This window comes from Thalassophryne amazonica, chromosome 4 (genome assembly GCF_902500255.1).
Source record: "Thalassophryne amazonica chromosome 4, fThaAma1.1, whole genome shotgun sequence".
NCBI classification, from domain to species: Eukaryota; Metazoa; Chordata; class Actinopteri; order Batrachoidiformes; family Batrachoididae; genus Thalassophryne; species Thalassophryne amazonica.
The window spans coordinates 51606335-51627717 of NC_047106.1; the positions used below are offsets into that span (position 1 = coordinate 51606335).

The following is a 21383-nucleotide window of genomic DNA, read 5'->3' on the forward strand; positions in this document are numbered from 1 at the left end:
AGTATGAGGTGTTTTTATCAGGGGTTAATTTGTTGTTTTTGTGGGTTTAAAGCACTGTCTGTGGTCTGGAGTTGAAAATGCAGGCTGTCTGGAGCATAGTTTGACCCAGGTGACCTTATGTTTGTCTGTTGGTCTTTCTTTTTTATTTCTTTTGGTTTCACCTCCCAGGGTTTGATGGGACGGTCCTCTGGGGGGTGATGGGGGGGGGGGGGGTAATTGGGTTGTTTTTTCTTTTTCTCTTTTTTGGTTTTGTTGTTCCCTCTCTTCTCCTCTGGCTCCGGCCGTTTGAGCCGTACGTTGTCGGTGTTGCTGGAGTGATGCAGTTTGGTTATGCTGGGCATTTCCCAGGTAACCTCTGCACCCGGGAGCGGGGGGGGGTTTGGGGTATTATATTTTTTTAATTCCCTTTACAACCTCCAGCCTTGGCGCGCCTCTGTGCCGTTTGCCATTGGCGTTGCTGGGGTGGTGCAGTTCGGTTATGCTGGGTGTTTCCCAGGTAACCTCTGCACCCGGGTGGGGGGGTTTAGGGGTGTTTTTTGTTAATTCCCTGTTCCACCTCCGGCTTCAGCGCGCCTTTGAGCCGTACGCCATCGGCGTAGCTGAGGTTTGGGGCAGTGGAATATACCCGCAGCTCGTGGCTGGTTTAAAAGTCGGAGGGGTGGCGCCGTTTTGTGCCATACACCATTACCGCTGTTCCACTCCTCCCGGTTGACTTTTGGGGTATAGTCATGGTTGGTGACACTGGACGTACTTCCAGTTTCCCCTGTGCTGAGGGGGTGGGGTTGGGGTTGTTGTTTTGTTTGTTTGTATGTTTTTTCCCCCAGTTTCCACCCTCAGGGTGTGACTGTGGTGTCCTCTGGGGGGGAAATGACTGTGGGACCATCTAGCCGTAGACGGCCGGGGCTGGGTCTGTTAGTCATGGGGGGGGTGTCTCCTGGGGTTTGATGGACCGGTCCTCTGGGAGGCACTGGGAGCCCCCGTGGGTGACTTTGGATCCCAGAGGGACCTCGGCTGTGGTTATTACTCCTGGAGCTGGCGGGATGTCCTCTGGGGGGTGTTGGTCCCTACATGTCGTCCGGGGGAGGGGGGGTTAGATTTTTTTTTTTTTTTGCAAGCTTAAGTTTGGGTCGTGTTTGTTTTTTCTTTTCTCCTCTTCCCAGGGTTTGATGGGACGGCCCTCTGGGGAGGGGGGGGGGGTGTTGGTATGGTTGTTTGTGTTTTTCTTTTCTCCCAGTTTGCACCCCTGGGGTTTGGTTGTGGTGTTCCCTGGGGGGGTTATTGGGGTTTTTTCTTTTTGTTTTATGACTAAGCAGACTCTAAAACATAGTCGAAAGATGGCTGAATGCACAGGTTCAAGAACTCCTGGCCAAAATTGAGCAAAGTGAATGACAGAAGCAAGAGTTGACAGAAACGAATGCAAAGATGCAGGCAGAGGTGAAGACTCTAACAGGTCTGCCAACTGAAGCAGAAGGCAAGACCATCAAATTCAACAAAAGATATCTCTGCACTGGAGTCTCAGTTGCAGGATACTCAGGAGCTGCTCCAAGAGGAAATCCATGGAACACCTTCCTTCTCCATCCGCCTAGGGCAGATGGAGGATGAGGGGAATATTTTGCAGGAGATGCTGAACGACGAGGAAGAGAGCAAGAAGACTGTGGAGAAGCCAGTTTCTACTCTCTAGACTCAGCTGGCTGAAAGGAAGACAAAGGCAGGATAGGACGCCTTGTCAGTAGAGGGGGCTGAAGAGGGCCTCAAGTGAGTCCAATGGGAGTTTGGACGGTGTTCAGCGGCAGCTGGAGTAGAAAAGTTCAGCCTATGGACAAACTGGATAAGACAGAAATCTGTTTGCAGCAAGAGTCGGATGACCTCATGGTGGACCAGGACCACCTTCGGCAGATCGTCTCCAGTCTGAAGAGGAAGCAAAGGAAGTTTGACCAGATGCAGGCCAAAGAGAAATGCATCACTATTCGATATGCAGAGGAATATTATCATGCCGAAGCGGAGGCCAGGGAGGAGGAGACAAAAGTCTTGACCCTGGCAGGGGAGTTGAAGTCGCTTATAGACCTGAAAGGTGAACTTGACCGGTTTAACAAAGTGCTCAAGACGGAGATGGATGATTTTGGAAAGAGTTCAGTTTGGAGAGGTCCAAGCGTGCCATGGAGCAGCAACTGGAGGAGATGAAGATTGAGCTGGAGGATGAATGCAGGCAATGTTCCCAGGCCCACTCTGCCAAGAAGACATGGGAGCTGGATCTGGGAGGGCTTGAAGGCCTTCTTGAAGATGCTAATGAAATCGCGATAATGTCTTATAGCAGCTGAAGAAACTGCAGGCCCGACTGAAAGATCAGATAAGAGGACTGGAAGAGCTGCAAATGTCCAGGGATGAAGCAGTTAATGATGCTAGAGACAGTGATAAGAAGCTTAAAGCCTTGGAGGGAGACATGCTACACACCCAGGAGGAGCAGTCTACTGCAGACAGGCTCAGGGTGAGAAAAGATAAGCTCCAAGATGGGATTGATAGTCTCAACACGAAGTTCTCTGTTGGCAGAGGAGAGGAGGCGGCTGGAAGCTTGCATTATCCAGCTGAAGGAAGAACTAGAGAAGCTCAACATTGAGATGATCAATGACCACATGAAGAGAGATTAACATTGTAGGTTGAGCAGCTGACGATGGAGTTGTCTTCAGAGTGCAGTAACGCTCGGCTCTTGGAGACAGGCTTTCCCAGCTGGATCATCAGCACACGGAGCTGAGACTGAAGCTGCAGGAGGTGTTTTTTGCTCCCAGCCAACATTCCAGCTATGGTCCCTGGAGGGGGGTGTTTTTCTGGCCCAGGTTCGTGTGGTCACCAGGAGGCTTCCCGTGTGGGTGGGGTACTGTTGTGTGCTGGGGTGTTTGGCTGGCTTGGTTTTTGTTTTTTTCTGTTTCTCCCACCAGGTGGTATGCATTCAGGACTGAGTGGCTGAGTATTAGGACCTCACCCTGAACACCTGAGGCTTGTTTTCACTTGCAGGTCATCAGGGCTCACAGCTGTGGTGTATTCTGTCTTGATCAGAGATTGCTGCACTTAAACCTTGAATGCACAGTGTGTGATTGCCAGAGACTCGACCTTGTGAGCAGACGTGTGAGATCGGCGTCGGGAGAACAATCTCACCATTACGGACGCAGAGACCACTCCAGGTTTGACGCCACAGTCTGTGAAGGAGGATTGGGTGAGGTCTCACGCTCTTCAGCACACTTCCTGAGGTAATTTGGTTTTGGTGACTTTTATGAAGTAATGACAGTGGATTTGGTGTCCCTCACACCTTGTGTTATTGAGCTGTCACGTTATGCTAATTGTCTAATCAGCTTCTGCTGCAGTGGATATTTGAACTGAGTTGTTCCGTGCCTGCAGGGTGAGAAGCTGATATATATATTTAAGCCAGGAAGTGTTTGCTGATTGTGTGCACCTTTTGAGCTGTGTCTCTCTGGGTGTAGAGTGTTGGACTCACCTCATGTTTTCTTTCTTCACAGACTCTGTTTGTCGCGGCCACCTGGGGGGTGTCGGCGGGGTCCCTGGGTGCAAACTGCTGTGGCTCCGGACCGTTTGCGCTGCTGAGAGCGCGCCGTGTTTTCACCTCACCAGACCGCGGACATTTTTGGTTGTTTATCACTAAACTCACTGATTATTAAATTCTGTTATCTTTTGAACCGTGCTCTGCTTATTTTATGCTGGGTCCTGTCAAACGCTGGGTCGGTGCTCTGACCGCGTCCGACACATAACAGTAGTCTCTGGCCATTTAACAATGGACCAGTGGAAGCAGAGACGGTATTTTTGCCGGGAAGGCTGCAGCAGATGTTGGAGTTGATCCGGGATCAGTTGCGGGTGCTCTCCGCCCGGGTTGTGCACGTTGGTGCGCGCATGGCGGAGTTCACAGCTTGGGTCGCGTCGCACCCCGCTGTTACGGCTGTAGCCCCATCTCCTCCCGTGCAGCTGGCTCCGACGCCTGTTGTAGCAGCCCCGGTGGTATTTAGTTTGCACTTTAAGCTGTTTGTTATAACCTGCTGTTTACAGCAGTGTGAATTGGTTTTTACTCTGTTACCACGGGGATTTTCTTATTTGGCACTTTGCCTCCCTCTGTTGGTGACAGAGTCACATTACCGTCCAGGTTCAAAGGATGGAAAACAATGTTTTTCTATTCTTTGCACTTGACGATGTAGGCCAATGTTAGTTTTTTTATTGGTCTATTATCTGTTTCTTGTTTTAGTATGAGGTGTTTTTATCAGGGGTTAATTTGTTGTTTTTGTGGGTTTAAAGCACTGTCTGTGGTCTGGAGTTGAAAATGCAGGCTGTCTGGAGCATAGTTTGACCCAGGTGACCTTATGTTTGTCTGTTGGTCTTTCTTTTTTATTTCTTTTGGTTTCACCTCCCAGGGTTTGATGGGACGGTCCTCTGGGGGGTGATGGGGGGGGGGGGTAATTGGGTTGTTTTTTTCTTTTTCTCTTTTTTGGTTTTGTTGTTCCCTCTCTTCTCCTCTGGCTCCGGCCGTTTGAGCCGTACGTTGTCGGTGTTGCTGGAGTGATGCAGTTTGGTTATGCTGGGCATTTCCCAGGTAACCTCTGCACCCGGGAGCGGGGGGGGTTTGGGGTATTATATTTTTTTAATTCCCTTTACAACCTCCAGCCTTGGCGCGCCTCTGTGCCGTTTGCCATTGGCGTTGCTGGGGTGGTGCAGTTCGGTTATGCTGGGTGTTTCCCAGGTAACCTCTGCACCCGGGTGGGGGGGTTTAGGGGTGTTTTTTGTTAATTCCCTGTTCCACCTCCGGCTTCAGCGCGCCTTTGAGCCGTACGCCATCGGCGTAGCTGAGGTTTGGGGCAGTGGAATATACCCGCAGCTCGTGGCTGGTTTAAAGTCGGAGGGGTGGCGCCGTTTTGTGCCATACACCATTACCGCTGTTCCACTCCTCCCGGTTGACTTTTGGGGTATAGTCATGGTTGGTGACACTGGACGTACTTCCAGTTTCCCCTGTGCTGAGGGGGTGGGGTTGGGGTTGTTGTTTTGTTTGTTTGTATGTTTTTTCCCCCAGTTTCCACCCTCAGGGTGTGACTGTGGTGTCCTCTGGGGGGGAAATGACTGTGGGACCATCTAGCCGTAGACGGCCGGGGCTGGGTCTGTTAGTCATGGGGGGGGTGTCTCCTGGGGTTTGATGGACCGGTCCTCTGGGAGGCACTGGGAGCCCCCGTGGGTGACTTTGGATCCCAGAGGGACCTCGGCTGTGGTTATTACTCCTGGAGCTGGCGGGATGTCCTCTGGGGGGTGTTGGTCCCTACATGTCGTCCGGGGGAGGGGGGGTTAGATTTTTTTTTTTTTTGCAAGCTTAAGTTTGGGTCGTGTTTGTTTTTTCTTTTCTCCTCTTCCCAGGGTTTGATGGGACGGCCCTCTGGGGAGGGGGGGGGGGGTGTTGGTATGGTTGTTTGTGTTTTTCTTTTTTCTTTTCTCCCAGTTTGCACCCCTGGGGTTTGGTTGTGGTGTTCCCTGGGGGGGTTATTGGGGTTTTTTCTTTTTGTTTTATGACTAAGCAGACTCTAAAACATAGTCGAAAGATGGCTGAATGCACAGGTTCAAGAACTCCTGGCCAAAATTGAGCAAAGTGAATGACAGAAGCAAGAGTTGACAGAAACGAATGCAAAGATGCAGGCAGAGGTGAAGACTCTAACAGGTCTGCCAACTGAAGCAGAAGGCAAGACCATCAAATTCAACAAAAGATATCTCTGCACTGGAGTCTCAGTTGCAGGATACTCAGGAGCTGCTCCAAGAGGAAATCCATGGAACACCTTCCTTCTCCATCCGCCTAGGGCAGATGGAGGATGAGGGGAATATTTTGCAGGAGATGCTGAACGACGAGGAAGAGAGCAAGAAGACTGTGGAGAAGCCAGTTTCTACTCTCTAGACTCAGCTGGCTGAAAGGAAGACAAAGGCAGGATAGGACGCCTTGTCAGTAGAGGGGGCTGAAGAGGGCCTCAAGTGAGTCCAATGGGAGTTTGGACGGTGTTCAGCGGCAGCTGGAGTAGAAAAGTTCAGCCTATGGACAAACTGGATAAGACAGAAATCTGTTTGCAGCAAGAGTCGGATGACCTCATGGTGGACCAGGACCACCTTCGGCAGATCGTCTCCAGTCTGAAGAGGAAGCAAAGGAAGTTTGACCAGATGCAGGCCAAAGAGAAATGCATCACTATTCGATATGCAGAGGAATATTATCATGCCGAAGCGGAGGCCAGGGAGGAGGAGACAAAAGTCTTGACCCTGGCAGGGGAGTTGAAGTCGCTTATAGACCTGAAAGGTGAACTTGACCGGTTTAACAAAGTGCTCAAGACGGAGATGGATGATTTTGGAAAGAGTTCAGTTTGGAGAGGTCCAAGCGTGCCATGGAGCAGCAACTGGAGGAGATGAAGATTGAGCTGGAGGATGAATGCAGGCAATGTTTCCCAGGCCCACTCTGCCAAGAAGACATGGGAGCTGGATCTGGGAGGGCTTGAAGGCCTTCTTGAAGATGCTAATGAAAATCGCGATAATGTCTTATAGCAGCTGAAGAAACTGCAGGCCCGACTGAAAGATCAGATAAGAGGACTGGAAGAGCTGCAAATGTCCAGGGATGAAGCAGTTAATGATGCTAGAGACAGTGATAAGAAGCTTAAAGCCTTGGAGGGAGACATGCTACACACCCAGGAGGAGCAGTCTACTGCAGACAGGCTCAGGGTGAGAAAAGATAAGCTCCAAGATGGGATTGATAGTCTCAACACGAAGTTCTCTGTTGGCAGAGGAGAGGAGGCGGCTGGAAGCTTGCATTATCCAGCTGAAGGAAGAACTAGAGAAGCTCAACATTGAGATGATCAATGACCACATGAAGAGAGATTAACATTGTAGGTTGAGCAGCTGACGACGGAGTTGTCTTCAGAGCGCAGTAACGCTCGGCTCTTGGAGACAGGCTTTCCTAGCTGGATCATCAGCACACGGAGCTGAGACTGAAGCTGCAGGAGGTGTTTTTTGCTCCCAGCCAACATTCCAGCTATGGTCCCTGGAGGGGGGTGTTTTTCTGGCCCAGGTTCGTGTGGTCACCAGGAGGCTTCCCGTGTGGGTGGGGTACTGTTGTGTGCTGGGGTGTTTGGCTGGCTTGGTTTTTGTTTTTTCTGTTTCTCCCACCAGGTGGTATGCATTCAGGACTGAGTGGCTGAGTATTAGGACCTCACCCTGAACACCTGAGGCTTGTTTTCACTTGCAGGTCATCAGGGCTCACAGCTGTGGTGTATTCTGTCTTGATCAGAGATTGCTGCACTTAAACCTTGAATGCACAGTGTGTGATTGCCAGAGACTCGACCTTGTGAGCAGACGTGTGAGATCGGCGTCGGGAGAACAATCTCACCATTACGGACGCAGAGACCACTCCAGGTTTGACGCCACAGTCTGTGAAGGAGGATTGGGTGAGGTCTCACGCTCTTCAGCACACTTCCTGAGGTAATTTGGTTTTGGTGACTTTTATGAAGTAATGACAGTGGATTTGGTGTCCCTCACACCTTGTGTTATTGAGCTGTCACGTTATGCTAATTGTCTAATCAGCTTCTGCTGCAGTGGATATTTGAACTGAGTTGTTCTGTGCCTGCAGGGTGAGAAGCTGATATATATATTTAAGCCAGGAAGTGTTTGCTGATTGTGTGCACCTTTTGAGCTGTGTCTCTCTGGGTGGAGAGTGTTGGACTCACCTCATGTTTTCTTTCTTCACAGACTCTGTTTGTCACGGCCACCTGGGGGGTGTCGGCAGGGTCCCTGGGTCCGAACTGCTGTGGCTCCGGACCATTTGCGCTGCTGAGAGCGCGCCGTGTTTTCACCTTACCAGACCGCAGACATTTTTGGTTGTTTATCACTAAACTCACTGATTATTAAATTCTGTTATCTTTTGAACCGTGCTCTGCTTATTTTATGCTGGGTCCTGTCAAACACTGGGTCGGTGCTCCGACCGCATCCGACACATAACAGTGAAGGCTTTGTTGATCAGGGACGTCGTCTGACTTACAGAAAAATGGCAGGAGACGCGGACATCAGTGCTTTTTCGGCACATTCCACTGTTACAGGAGTTTTTTTCATGGAAAGAGAAGCGGAGTGATGCGCCACGGAGCCGTTCATTACGCGGCACAAAACCACATCTGTGTTGGTCTCACAGGACGGCTTTGAGATGGCTTTCAGATGGCTGTCGGTGGGTTTTCAGTTGTGTGACTAACTGAGAAATTGTGGATGAGCTGGACATGCCAGAACATGTCCTGTGAGGCTTCATCACGGCGTTGCTTTGCGCCATGCGGCACCGCCACGACACGCGGAATTCCTCTGCTCCTCTTTCCATGACAAAAACTGGAATGTGCCGTTCATTTCCAAACTGGACGCTGTGTTTTATCCGGGATGTCCTCTGACTAGCACAGGAATTGCGGAAGGCATGGACATCAGCACTTTTTCGGCACATTGAGACAGACGTGCGGAGGAATTCCACGCGTTGCGGCGGTGCCGCATGGCGCAAAGCAACTCCGTGATGTGACGTCTCCTGCCATTTTTATGTAAGTCAGACGACGTACCGGATCAACAAAGCCTTCACGTTGGAAATGATCTGGTTGATTCAGCCTGTCGATTGGTGCTAGGAGCTCGGCACGCTCTCAGCAGCTGTGGATGGTCTTTAAACCAGCTGGAGCACTCCTTAATCTGTGTAATCCCCATAAAATCGTCCCTGAAAGCCAACAGAATTTTCCGAATGGTGTCCACCTGGAGGTCTCTCACAGTTTCTGGAAAAAATTGATGCAACAAAGCTCCAAATCGTTCAGACATTTATTTGCAATAAAAATCCGATGAGAGGGGTGGACCACTGCTCACACAAAGCCTGCTCACAGGCGAATGATGCAACCGACAGGCGTGAAAAAACTCACGCATGTGCACGAAGGTTCAAGCTTGGCTGATGCAATCACACGTGATTCAAATCCATATGGTTTTTGAAAAAAATAAAAATGTCCGATACTTTTCTAACAGACCTTGTATATTGTCAACCAAACCAGGAGGAAGATAAACACAATTAAAGCACAATTGACACCAGGTAAACATATCAACTCAAAATTGATAACACGTATCTAATGATGTGACAACCAATATAAGCCAGCTCAGAGTTGAAACAGGCTGGTTGGAGTTTTATTTCAACAATGGAGAAAAAAACAGAGGCACAGGGGAGGAGTGCGTGTTAGAGGTGGGGTAGGAGGAAGAGGAAGGAGGAGGAAGAGGTGGAAAAGGAAGACAAAGAGTTATTGTCAATGATGAAATTCGGGCAACAATCATTTACCATATTCTAGTTCATGGGATGTCAATGCGAGAAGCAGGACTTCGAGTACAACCTAACGTCAGCCGTTTCTCAGTGACTTCAATAATCCAGAGACTCAAGAGAACAGGTACAGTGTAAAATGTCCATACTGTATACGAGGTCTGTGAGAAAAGTATCGGACCTTTTTATTTTTTTCAAAAACCATATGGATTTGAATCACATGTGATTGCATCAGCCAAGCATGAACCTTCGTGCGCATGCGTGAGTTTTTTCATGCCTGTCAGTTGCATCATTCACCTGTGAGCAGGCTTTGTGTGAGCAGTGGTCCACCCCTCTCGTCGGATTTTTATTGCGAATAAATGTCTGAACAATTTGGAGGTTTGCTGCATCAATGTTTTTCCAGAAACTGTGAGAGACCTCCAGGTGGACACCGTTCAGAAAATTAATATGGCTTTCAGGGACGATTTTATGGGGATTATACAGATTAAGGAGTGTTACTGCCGCTTTAAGGACGGCCCACAACTGCTGAGAGCGTGGCGCGCTCCTAGCGCCAATCGACATGCTCAGACCCCGCTGAAACAACCAGATCATTTCCATCGTGAAGGCTTTGTTGATCCGGCACCTCGTCTGACTTTCACAAAAAGGGAGGAGATGTGGACATCAGCACTTTTTCGGCACATTCCACTGTTACAGGAGTTTTTTTCATGGAAAGAAAAGCGGAGGGACGCGCCATGGAGCCGTTCATTACGTGGGACAAAACCACCTCGGTGTTGGTCTCACAGGACGGCTTTCAGGTGGATTTCAGATGGATTCCGGTTGCTTTTCAGTCGTGTGATTATGTGATTGTGATTGTGCATGAGCTGGACATGCCCCAACATGTCCTGGAAGGCTTCATCACGGCGTTGCTTTGCGCCATGCGGCTCCACCGTGACGTGCGGAACTCCTCCGCACGTCTGTTTTAATCTGCTGAAAAAGTGCTGATGTCCACGTCTTTTCACAATTCCTGTGCTAGTCAGACGACATACCGGATCAAGACAGCGTCCAGTTTAGAAATGAACAGCACATTCCACTGTTACAGGAGTTTTTGTCATGGAAAGAGGACGTGCGGTGGAGCCGCATGGCGCAAAGTAACACCGTGATGAAGCCTTCCAGGACATGTTGGGGCATGTCCAGCTCATGATCAATCACAATCGGATAATCACACGACTGAAAAGCAACCGGAATTCATCTGAAATCCACCTGAAAGCCGTCCCGTGAGACCAACACCGAGGTGGTTTTGTCTCGCGTAATGAATGGCTCCGTGGCGCATCCCTCCGGTTTTCTTTCCATGAAAAAAAACTCCTGTAACAGTAGAATGTGCCGAAAAAGTGCTGATGTCCACATCTCCTGCCTTTTTGTGAAAGTCAGACGAGGTCCCGGATCAACAAAGCCTTCACGTTGGAAATGATCTGGTTGTTTCAGCGGGGTCTGAGCATGTCGATCAGCGCTGGGAGCGCGCCGCGCTCTCAGTAGTTGTTGGCCGTCCTTAAAGTGGCAGTAACACTGCTTAATCTGTATAATCCCCATAAAATCGTCCCTGAAAGCCATATTAATTTTCCGAACGGTGTCTACCTGGAGGTCTCTCACAGTTTCTGGAAAAAAAATTGATGCAGCAAAGCTCCAAATCATTCAGACATTTATTCGCAATAAAAATCCGACGAGAGGGGTGGACCAGTGCTCACACAAAGCCTGCTCACAGGTGAATGACGCAACCGACAGGCGTGAAAAAACTCACGCATGCACACGAAGGTTCAAGCTTGGCTGATGCAATCACACGTGATTCAAATCCATATGGTTTTTGAAAAAAATAAAAAGGTCCGATACTTTTCTCACAGACCTCGTACAGTAGGCTACACAGTACAAAGTCCACAGTTACAGCAGATGTTTACATGTAAGAATTCACTGGGACAAGGTTACTGTGTCACTGTCCTGTTGGCTTTTCTTTGACTGTATATTCACTTGTGTAGAATTGCAAGACTACTGGGCGGAGGTGGAAGGACCCCTATGTTCTCTCAGCCGCAGGGGACCCTGATAGTTGATATGGTCTTACAAAATAACACAATTAGACTCAGAGAAATCCAACATCAGGTGATTGAAGACAATGTCAATTTTGAAGGAATAAACACCATCAGCCTTTCCACCATTGACCATGTCCTCAAGCGCATGAAGTAAGTGTATAGAGTACCCTTTGACGCAACTCTGAGAGAGTGAAAGAGCTCAGATATGAGGAAGTGTACATTCAGACACAGTACAATATTACTGCATACATACTACGATCAGACTCAGTGGCTTTTCAGTACAAATCATATTTTGTACAGTATCTGCCTATCTTGTTCACTTACAAAACAATCTATCTATTTCTTCATATAGAGAATATTTGAATTGGGTGCCAGTGAAAGACCCCATGAATATATATTTGTGAATGAAGCAGGTTTTGATCTTGCGAAGAGGAGATGGAGGGGCCGGAACATAATTGGTCAGTGAGCCATTGTTGACATCCCTGGTCAGCGTGGTGGCAGTGTGACCATTTGTGCTGCTATAAGCAACAGTGGGGTTCTCCATCAACATGTCACACTGGGGCCATATAACACTCAGCACCTTCTAACTTTTCTTGCAGGTCTTCGGGATGTTTTGATGGAGAGGCAGAATGAAATAAATGACCAATATACTTATTGCATTATTTGGGACAATGAAAGCTTCCATCGCTCTGCTCAAATAAGGGAATGGTTTAACATCACTGCCCAATTCCCACCATACTCCCCTTTCCTAAACCCCATAGACGTTTTTCTCAAGTTGGAGGTGGAAGGTATATGACAGGCAACCCGATATCAGGTTTGACCTCCTGCGGGCCATAGAGCTGGCTTGTGGCGACATACGTGAAGACTCGTGCCAAGGGAGAATATCGCTTGTGATGTCGATGAAGTCCTGGCGTGATGAAGCTCAGTGAGCTTCTTTTTTATTTATTTATTTTTGATTCCTTATTTATTTTTATTTTTGATTGCACATTTCCCCTATTTCATTTACAGTTCTGTATTACAATGAATAATAATAATAATAAAAAAAAAATCCTTCAGGAGCTATTTGCCCTGAACACTGTCTTCCATTGTTTGATGCAGGGCTGGATCCAGAGTGAAAATCTGACAGATGTAGTTTTGCCCAATGGTAAAATAAAAATCGTATGCGTTTTGTTATTCAATAATCTTCATTCTTTTATTCGTGTGCAACATACACTGTCAAACTTCTTTTAATATATTTATTATACTTCATGGACCATAGTGAACACTTCTTATTTGTATAAATATGATGTCCTAAAAAAACAACACTACTTGTATAACAAAAATTGACATGGTTGAGCCTTGATCTCTGGACATGGCTTTCGGTGGCTTTTCAGTCGTCTGACTATTCGAGAAATTGTGGAAGAGGTGGGCATCATTTTTTGGAGTCCAGCATGTCCTGTGAGACTTCAACACGAACGTGCTTTTGCTCCGCCGCTAGCAGCTTCGGCACGAATTTCACCGCAACTCTTTTCATGGCCAGATCTTCTGTCACAGTGGAATGTGCCGAAAAAGTGCTGATGTCCACCTCTTCCGCAATTTCTTGGATAGTCACACGATGGTCCCGCATCACCACAGCCTTCACTTTGGAAATGATCTGGTCATTTCGGCATGTTGATGGCCGACCGGAGCGTGGCTTGGTCTCCACCGTTGTGCGGACGTCTTTAAACTGGTTGTACCGCTCCTTAATCTGTGTGATGCCCATAGCATCGTCACCGAAAGCCGTCTGAATCTTCCGAATGGTTTCCACCTGGCTGTCGCCCAGTTTCTGGCAAAATTTGATGCAGTAGCGCTGCTCCAGTCGTTCCGCCATTTTCCTTGCAATGAAAATCCAACCAGTGCACAACACATGTCCTCACACAAATGCTGCTTGCCAGCAACTGACACAATTGACAGGCGTAAAAAAATTCATGCATGCGCATGAAGGTTCAAGGTTTGCTCATGCAAGCACACGTGATTCAAATCCATCAGGTTTTTGCAAAAAATAAAAAGGTCAGATACTTTTCTAACAGACCTCGTATATCTGAGCTGAGCTCTTACAGCTGCTGTGCTGCACGTCAGGATGTAATTTATAAAGAAATACAGTACGTCTCATTTTGGGAGGAAAAAAACATTTTAGTCGATTGTAGTTTCTTGTCTGTAATACAACGTTTGTAAGAGGTGTCATTTTATGTAAAGCTGCAATTCATTTTGAAGTTATTAATTCCGACCGGACTCTGTCTTGGCAGAGAGCCACACAGCGTTTGGAGCTGTGACAATGGAACGGAGGACTATTCTCGTGTCTTGACTGCAACAAGACAAGAGTCCCAGTTAGTGACTTTAATCCACACAAAAGTGACTCACAGTATTTTAATGGCTTTGAGAGGGGTTAAGAAGTGGACTTGCCGTTTCTGAAGAGCAGTGAATCAAAGAATCAATGAGCTAGTGGATCGAAGCATTGTTTCAATGGTTCACACTTCAAGGTGGAGTTGCGCTGCAGAAACAGTTGATTACAGAGCCGCTGCAGACCAAACCCTGAATATCCGGCTTTATTTGTACATCTGTATGACTCTGAAACTCAGAAAGATCCGTATAATTTACAGACTATCTGTACAGGTTGACATTTATGGTCGGAAAACCACCGAAAATGTAATTTCAGTCATCATAGAATGCCTTTCAAACACACTATTGTCTGAAAACTATTTATAAACCACTCACCGTTTCTTTCTGAAATAAGCACCCAATTTTCCTTGCACAACTTTTTTCCTGGATGCCATAATCATCGACTCGACTGGACTGACGCTATGTTTTTTTGATCCGGTTTGAATTTTCCTGTGTACACCTGCGTGGTGCATTGTGGGATCAAATCAAAAGCTGTGTTCATCGCGGGGACAGGTTCGGCACTATTCGGGATTATTCAAGATTTTTTTATTTTTTTTTACCGATGACGAATGATGCGTAAAAACATCTGCATCGGTCCAAACTGGTCTGGATCCGGGCCTGTGATGTATTGTGTAATCACTGCTCAGCAAGATTTTAATTTTGACTGCGAATGATTCTGAGAGCATTAGTTGGTTTTGAGCACAGTTAAAAGTGTTTTGAGGTGAATGTTCAGTTTTGTAACAAGAGTCTGGGGTTTCAGGTATGTAGTTTGAATAATGGGTTTGTGTTCACAGTTTTGAGAAAAAGGTAAAGAGTATTTTAGCGATTGTGAAAAACGGTAAACTGAAATAAAAAGCACATCGAGCACATCACTGCACAAAGTCACAGAGATTCATTCTCCAACATCATGTCTTTGTGTGTGGTCCGGACAGAGGACTTCATCCACATTACAGGCAATATGTTCCCTTGGCAGGCAAAAGGGGAGAAACCCCTCTGGTGTGCCGAACCTGGTCTGGACAACACTCCAGTCACATCATCACAGTCCGGTTCCACTGCCTCCAATAAAGTTGTCCTGATGTAGTGCTGTCGGGCACAGACCTTCCACCGCCACACAGAAAAAAACCCCTCCTCTGGTGGCTCCAGAAAAGGGCTGTTAGGTGGAAAGAAAACCTTTCTGAAGTGCTGGTTGTTGGTGAACCGCTCAAGTATCAGGACAACATGCCCAAACTATGACATATACAGGATGCAGTGCTGCAGAATATCATCAGTATAATGACTGTTCTTGGTCTTCCTCATCTCCTTCCTCCTCCTCACCCAACACCTCTCACATCAACTCTTCCTCCTCTGTCTCTCTATATGTTTCTGTCCATGGTAGATGGATGCATGTGTGCCACCTGTGCACTATGAACTGACTTTTATCCTGCCCAATGTGTCTGATCACATCATTAGAAACCATGACACTCTATGGTAAATCTGTAGTACTGGAGTAGACAGTTCTCAAAAACTGAGTGACTGTGCAAGAAGAAGAGTGAGGAAAGCCACCAAGACACCCAGACAACCCAGAAGAAGTTATAGGCTTCTGTGGCTGTGATTGGAGAAATTGTCATTTGACCCCAATGGTCTTATCTTTCAGCTAAGTGACTGACCTCAGGGCGACCCTGCCAGAGTAATTCTGGGCTCCACTTGTGTGCCACATTTGTCCAAACTGGGTTGAAAATCTAATTCCTTTATGCTGACCAGTGCCACAATGAACTCTTTAAGGGTAAAATTCGGGTCAACCATCATCAGCAAAAGGGCCTGGGAGGAGTCACCCAACAGACAGGCAGACATGACCTTGATCCCATTGACTGACCTTTGGTAAAGTTAACCGTGTTGGTCACTTTCAACACCCATCTCATTATGTATGCCAAGTTTGGTGCAAGTCAGAGTGGAAAAACCATAATTTTAACAACCGACCCCAATAACTTTGATCTCAGTGATTGACCTTTGGTAAATTTGATCTTGCCTGGGCAGTTCTGGAACCCACCTCCACACTTATAATAGCTTGGAGTACACCACATTGAATTTTTTTTTAAACCTTTAATCCTAATCACCTCGACCTCTCTGAAAACAAACCCTTTAAGGACAGTTCTGGGGTTGACCAACATCAACACGTCAAGTTTAGTGGAATTTGCAAAAAAGGAGCTGGGGAGGTGAGCAGGGGAACAGACAGACAGACAGACAACTGTTGCTCAGACTATAATATAGCGTGAGTGCACTGCACCATGATCTGACTACTAGTTGCTAACCTGTGCACTAACAACAAGCTGTGTAATATACATAAATTCTGGGTCATAGCATCACAGCAATCTACAGTTCTGTCCAAAAGTATTGGAATGACAAGGTTAAATCTTGCATCAAAGTTCACCAAATTTTAAATTTATCCCATTATATGGCCTTTTAATTTGGTCAGTTGCAAGATAACAGCATTTACCTGTAATGTTTTTGAGTTATTGTGTTAATAAATAGGAGGGGATGGCCGTATCTATCTGTCTGTCTGTCTGTCTGTCTGGCTAGCTGGCCATCGACTTACTGTCTTCTTTGTCGCCTGCCCCACCTCAATGCCATCTTTCATAAAAATTGGTCCATATATTTTTGACCAATCCAGTTGGCAATCACACAGACAATTACATACCTGCAGGTGAAAACATGAGCTCTTTGTTGGAGGTAATCAGAGTGCGCATGTGACACATGTCAAAGAATGTAGAGGTTCATATCTGGATTGTTTGTGCTTGGCATATGTGTGCCCTTGCATCTCTGTAAAAAAAGAAAAAACGTCATTGTATTTACTGACGACTATTGCTCTGCCCTGTCTGATGAGTGGTTTTGAAGAGCCGCTTCCAGTGCATTATGGGAGAATGTGCACATACACGGTCTGCAGTGCTTATGTGGTGTATCCATTAAATTGATTATGTAATCGACGACAGGCAGACGAGCCAAATGAACAGGGAGGAATTACAGACGCACATACAGTAGTGATCAGAATAATAGCAGTGCTATTTGACTAAAAAGATTAATCCAGGTTTTGAGTATATTTCTTATTGTTACATGGGAAACAAGGTACCAGCAGATTCAATAGATTCGCATAAATCCAACAAGACCAAGCTTTCATGATATGCACACTCTTAAGGCTATGAAATTGGGCTATTAGTAAAAAAAAGTAGAAAGGGGGTGTTCACAATAATAGTAGCATCTGCTGTTGATGCTACAAACTCAAAACTATGTTCAAACTGCTTTTGTAGCAATCCTGTGAATCACTAAACTAGTATTTAGTTGTATAACCACAGTTTTTCATGATTTCTTCACATCTGTGAGGCATTAATGTTGCTGGTTTGGAACCAAGATTTTGCTCGTTTACTAGTGTGCTTGGGGTCATTGTCTTGTTGAAACGCTCATTTCAAGGGCATGTCCTCTTCAGCATAAGGCAACATGACGTCTTCAAGTATTTTGACATATCCAAACTGATCCATGATACCTGGTATGCGATATATAGGCCCAACACCATAGTAGGAGAAACATGCCCATATCATGATGCTTGCACCACCATGCTTCACTGTCTTCACTGTGAACTGTGGCTTGAATTCAGAGTTTGGGGGTTGTCTCACAAACTGTCTGTGGCCCTTGGACCCAAAAAGAACAATTTTACTCTCATCAGTCCACAAAATATTCCTCCATTTCTCTTTAGGCCAGTTTATGTGTTCTTTGGCAAATTGTAACCTCTTCTGCACGTCTTTTATTTAACAGAGGGACTTTGTGGGGGATTCTTGCAAATAAATTAGCTTCAGACAGGCGTCTTCTAACTGTCACAGCACTTACAGGTAACTCCAGACTGTCTTTAATCATCCTGGAGCTTGATTCTGGTTTTTCTTCTATCCATTTTGATGGTTGTTTCCCATTTTCTTTCACGTGTCTCTGTTTTTTTTGTGTGTGTGTGTCCATTTTAAAGCATTGGAGATCATTGTAGATGAACAGCCTATCATTTTTTGCACCTGCGTATAAGTTTTCCCCTCTCCAATCAACTTTTTAATCAAACTACGCTGTTCTTCTGAACAATGTCTTGAACGTCCCATTTTCCTCAGGCTTTCAAAGAGAAAAGCATGTTCAACAGGTGCTGGCTTCATCCTTAAATAGGGGACACCTGATTCACACCTGTTTGTTCCACAAAATTGACGAACTCACTGACTGAATGCCACACTACTATTATTGTGAACACCCCCTTTTCTACTTTCTCTTACTAATAGCCCAATTTCATAGCCTTAAGAGTGTGCATATCATGAATGCTTGGTCTTGTTGGATTTGTGAGAATCTACTGAATCTACTGGTACCTTGTTTCCCATGTAACAATAAGAAATATACTCAAAACCTGGATTAATCTTTTTAGTCACATAGCACTATTATTATTCTGAACACTACTGTATCACACTGTTAAGAATTATTGTGACACAGCTTCAAGTGGAGTGCTCGCCTCGCCGTGTGCAGGATGAAGTCACGCCATGTATGCATTTTTCCCATACTTTTTCAGTTCCTCCTTTTCCTTCCTCTTTTCCTTTATTTTAAAAAATCCCAAGCGTTCCTAGCAGAGTTCCTCTCTCTGCTTCCCCATCGCTATCTTGTTCGCTCTCTCTCTCTCTCTCTCTCTCTCTCTCTCTCTCTCTCTCTCTCTCTCTCTCTGTCTCTCTCTCTCTCTATGTCTCTCTCTCTCTCTCTCTCTCTCTCTCTCTCTCTCTCTATGTCTCTCTCTCTCTCACACCCAGTGAGAGGGGTTCAGTGAGTCCCTGGTTTCCACTGTCAGCTTCCACCGGTGTTTATATTCACCAAAACAAACAGATGGAAGCAGAGAAATGACAAAGCCCACCTGGGACGGTCTGCAGTGGCGAGTGGGATCTTGTCTTTTTTTTTTATTTTACATCTCATCTTTTTTATATTTCATGTCTCATCACTTCCTATCAGGACACCATAACAACGATGGTGCTTCCTCGTTTTCAGCACATCTTGGTGACGGCTGCTGTGTTGATCTATTATGACTTTTATAGTCTTTCTAGTCTGTTTTTGCTGTCTGGAGATTGATGCAGCTCCTTCACTCCAGGGCAACATTTCATAACGATGACTTATGAGTTTACCCCCCCCCCCCCCCACTCCACACAAAAGGAAGTCAGGTGGCAGCCAGTCGAAGTCCCAGTTTTATTTACTTGCTTCTCTTATTTTTCTTTTTCCAGCTAAGAAAGCACCTGATGGTTCAGTGATTGCCAACGGCTACTGCGACTTCTGCCTAGGAGGCTCAAAGAAGACCGGCTGTCCTGAAGACCTTATCTCCTGTGCCGACTGTGGACGCTCAGGTAGTTCACGGCCAGAGAGGATGACTGGCAGGACAAAAATGTTTTTATAGTGAACAAGCTTATTCATTCATTCATTCATTTTCTATACCTGACTGGAGCCTCACCCAGCAGTCACAGGGTGTGAGGATGCCAGTCTATCACAGGGCCACATATAGACGGACAAACACATTCACACTTTCACCAGTTTATTTAAATAAATGAAAAATAACAATACAATTGCAACAGGCAGTAAAACAAATAAAAGACAAAATAAATAAAGAGTAGGAAGTAGTAAAAAATAGAAATGCAATTGTTTATTTAGGAAATGCCAGGAAAAAAACGGAATAGGTTTTTAAAGAGGATTTAAAAGTCTCTAGGGACAGGGATGATCTAACACTGAAGGGGAGACTGTTCGAGAGCCTGAGGGCAGCCAAAACCGGCGTAATGTGGTTGGACTTTTTCTTTCCCAAAAGAAGACGAGCAGCAGCATTCTTAATAAGCTGGTGGCGGTTTAGAGAGGTCTGATCCAAGCCAATGTACAGAGAGTTACAATAATCTAGTCTACTTGTGACGAAGCCATGGAACAGTGCTAACCACTCATCCACTGTGCCGCCAAACAAGATCATACTGGTGATTTTTTTTTTTTTTTTTTTTTTTTTTTCAGCTCATTTGGGAGCTCATATCAGCAGATTCTGTTGTCTTGCAGATTTGGTGGCCGGACTCCAGTGAGAAGGTCTATTGGTCTTGTTTGGTGATGACATTTGGCACCAGCATGTTCATGAACCCAGTTTAACTAAAACATACAGCTGTGTTCTAAACCCAAGTGGGCTGAGCCTACTGTTACATATGAAGCATTAAAAAGAATTCATTCATTCAAATCACTTCCACTTCATATTATGCTAACGACCCCTTACCAAATAACACTTAGCTAATGTCAGGTCAGGAAATTTAGCTACTATGGTTAGCTACACTGTAAGTTAAAGCAACAGTGAGAAACTAGCTAATGTTAGCATTCGTCTTTAGAACTTGACACAGTCTAAGCCAGAACCTCTGAAGGGAAGAAAGTAAAATGTATTAAAACAAGCTAGTTAATGGCTTACATTAACTTACTACAGTATCCTTTGGCTTGTGCCACGTCCTAGACAATAGATTTAAATGAGTCCTTGCAATCATGGTAGTCAGACGGGCAGGACAAGACATTCATCTTAGGTTAAGAAATGGTATTCGCCCTATTGACGTATCCCATAATCCCTTGCGTGCCAGAGAGTCGCTGCAGTCAAACAACGTATAGAGAATCCACATGATGACAATTGTAAATGAATGTTATACTACTAAAATGTCATTTTTTTATGCTTTTCATCACGTTAATAAGACACTGCTGCATGAAAACCCTGAAAACCCTGAAAACTTGCTAAAACAATTATAACAAATAATCCGTGTCTGTTACGTTTAATCTGCGTGGAATTTAATAAATGCAAACCGAATTTCAGACATATTATATATATTAGTCTGGAACAAAGACGACAAACAGTGCTATAAAGAACAGTAATCAAGACGTTAAAGAGCAAACTTCACTTTCCCCCAGAACGACATGATCAGGAAGCGACTGTAGCTCACAGCAGCTCCCATTGAAAATAACGGAGAGACAGCCTGTGATTCTCACATGTTTACATAAAACAAACACAATAACAACGTCTATAAACCCAGAGAATATATTCATGAGCGTTTTAGGCACAATATAAAAATTGTTTTATGTTGCGATCGTAATGGTGTTGTCCGTGTGCAGCGGTTAAAGTGCAGTGTGATCAGAGCGTCTCAATGCAGTTCTCAGTGTTACTGAGATCTCACAGCGGGGTGACCTCGCCGAAGTTTTGCGGGATTTGAAACGTCAATAGGGCAAATGGTCTACATTAGGGGCATCTGAAATCATAATATTAGATTTTTCCAAACATGAATATGGGCAGCATATTGTAATATTTACAATTATAGGCAAGAAGGATTATATAGTTGCTACATAACCCAAAACTGCTGTTTTTACCTCTTTTGGGAGTTTCAATCCTTAATTAGAGAGTTCTCCATGTAATTCAGCCCATGGTTTTCTCCACATACGTTCACATCAACCACTGGTCTTCTATGGTGGTAGTGCAGCAAATAACAGAATATTTACAGAGCACTTTTGCGCAATGGCGCTAGAAGCAGCAGATTCAGCACAAATACTCCTTATGTTACTCTTTTGAAAAAAAAAAGTTAATT

The 21383-nt window shown here is 45.7% G+C and overlaps 1 protein-coding gene across 5 annotated transcripts in view; it reads left to right on the plus strand.

The window, feature by feature from the left end:
• Positions 1 to 21383, plus strand: part of dpf1 (D4, zinc and double PHD fingers family 1) — a 181374-nt gene that overhangs the window by 143072 nt on the left and 16919 nt on the right. For 4 of the 5 annotated variants that reach the window (XR_004560015.1, XM_034167881.1, XM_034167880.1 and 1 more), the window contains exon 9: positions 19032 to 19151. The exons of the other annotated variant lie outside the window; for it this stretch is intronic. Coding sequence is in view for 3 of the 4 variants with exons in the window: in XM_034167881.1 (XP_034023772.1) it covers positions 19032 to 19151 (120 nt within the window). In the remaining variant the exon portion in view is untranslated. The remainder of the gene's footprint in view (positions 1 to 19031; positions 19152 to 21383) is intronic. 5 annotated transcript variants of the gene reach the window in all.